Source organism: Egretta garzetta, unplaced genomic scaffold, assembly GCF_000687185.1.
Source record: "Egretta garzetta isolate BGI_Z169 unplaced genomic scaffold, ASM68718v1 C8559882, whole genome shotgun sequence".
In the NCBI taxonomy this organism is placed as follows: domain Eukaryota; kingdom Metazoa; phylum Chordata; class Aves; order Pelecaniformes; family Ardeidae; genus Egretta; species Egretta garzetta.
Window position 1 is genome coordinate 1 of NW_009269078.1, and position 1090 is coordinate 1090.

The window sequence follows — 1090 nt, forward strand, 5'->3', positions numbered from 1 at the left end:
CTATCCGAGGATCGCAAGCGTGTGAGATGGGAAGACACCCGCCAGCCCGTACCCAACAACCCCAAGCGTTTCGACTCGTCTCGCTGTGTCCTGGGCTGCGAGGGTTTCAGCATGGGGAGGCATTACTGGGAGGTGGAGGTGGGCGATGGGGAAGCCTGGGCTGTCGGGGTGGCCAAGGAGTCGGTGAGGAGGAAGGGACGGATCAGCGTCAACCCCGAGGTGGGGATCTGGGCGGTGGGGCAGTGTGGGAGCCAGTACCAGGCTCTCACCTCTCCTACCATCCCCATCTCCCTGCTCGCTGCCCCCAAAGTGATTGGGATTTACCTGGACTATGAGGCGGGGCGAGTGGCCTTCTTCGACTCCAATAATGAGGCACCGATCTTCACCTACCCCCCAACATCCTTTGCGGGGGAGCAAATCCTCCCCCTGCTTTGCCTGGGGAGAGGGTGCCAGTTCACACTCTTGCCCTGATGCCCCCCCCACCACCACCATGGGACAGCATCTGCTCCAGTCTCACTCGCTCGGGTCTGGGGAGACCGCAGGGGCTCATCGCCCCCGAGATGCCTTTTGGGAGCCTGAAGAATGAGCTGTCCAGGATGGAAAATTCTCTTTTCTGATCATTTATGTCAGCAAGAAGCATTGGTTGGTTCAGAGCTTGTGGAGCACGGGGGCTGCTTTGCTGCCCCCCCAAAATGCGTTGCTCTGTCATCGGGTGGCTTTGCCCGCGACGCTGCCCTGGTGCATCCATGCCCATAAACCCCTTCCAAAAACCTCTCTGTTGGAGGAGAGGATTAGAACTAAGCCAAATATGCACGGATCCGGCTCTTCTCCCTCCATCCTCTCCAGTTGATGACACATCCCTGCTGCTTGCTGGATCCTTTTTTATTTTTGGCTCCCCGAGCTTTCAGCTGTGTGACTGCACATAGGTGCTGTGGGCGATGATGCAAAAGCCTGAAGGACTTCACGATGGTTGAAGCCATTTTGAAGGTTTTATGCGATCTCTGACAAGGTGGTAATAAATTAATCCAAAGGTGAGAGAGGCAAGACCTGCTCTGGTGGAGTTCCTCATCCTCCTTGAACTGGGGAGCCC

General features: G+C 57.0%; 1 protein-coding gene across 1 annotated transcript; it reads left to right on the plus strand.

Annotated features, from left to right (window-relative positions):
* Positions 1-3: 3 nt before the first annotated feature.
* LOC118453193 (butyrophilin subfamily 1 member A1-like) lies at positions 4-846 on the plus strand (the record flags this gene model as incomplete). The annotated part of the gene is made up of 1 exon (XM_035902769.1): positions 4-846. A coding segment is annotated over one exon (468 nt), but the record flags the coding sequence as incomplete, so codon positions are not given.
* Positions 847-1090: the final 244 nt, after the last annotated feature.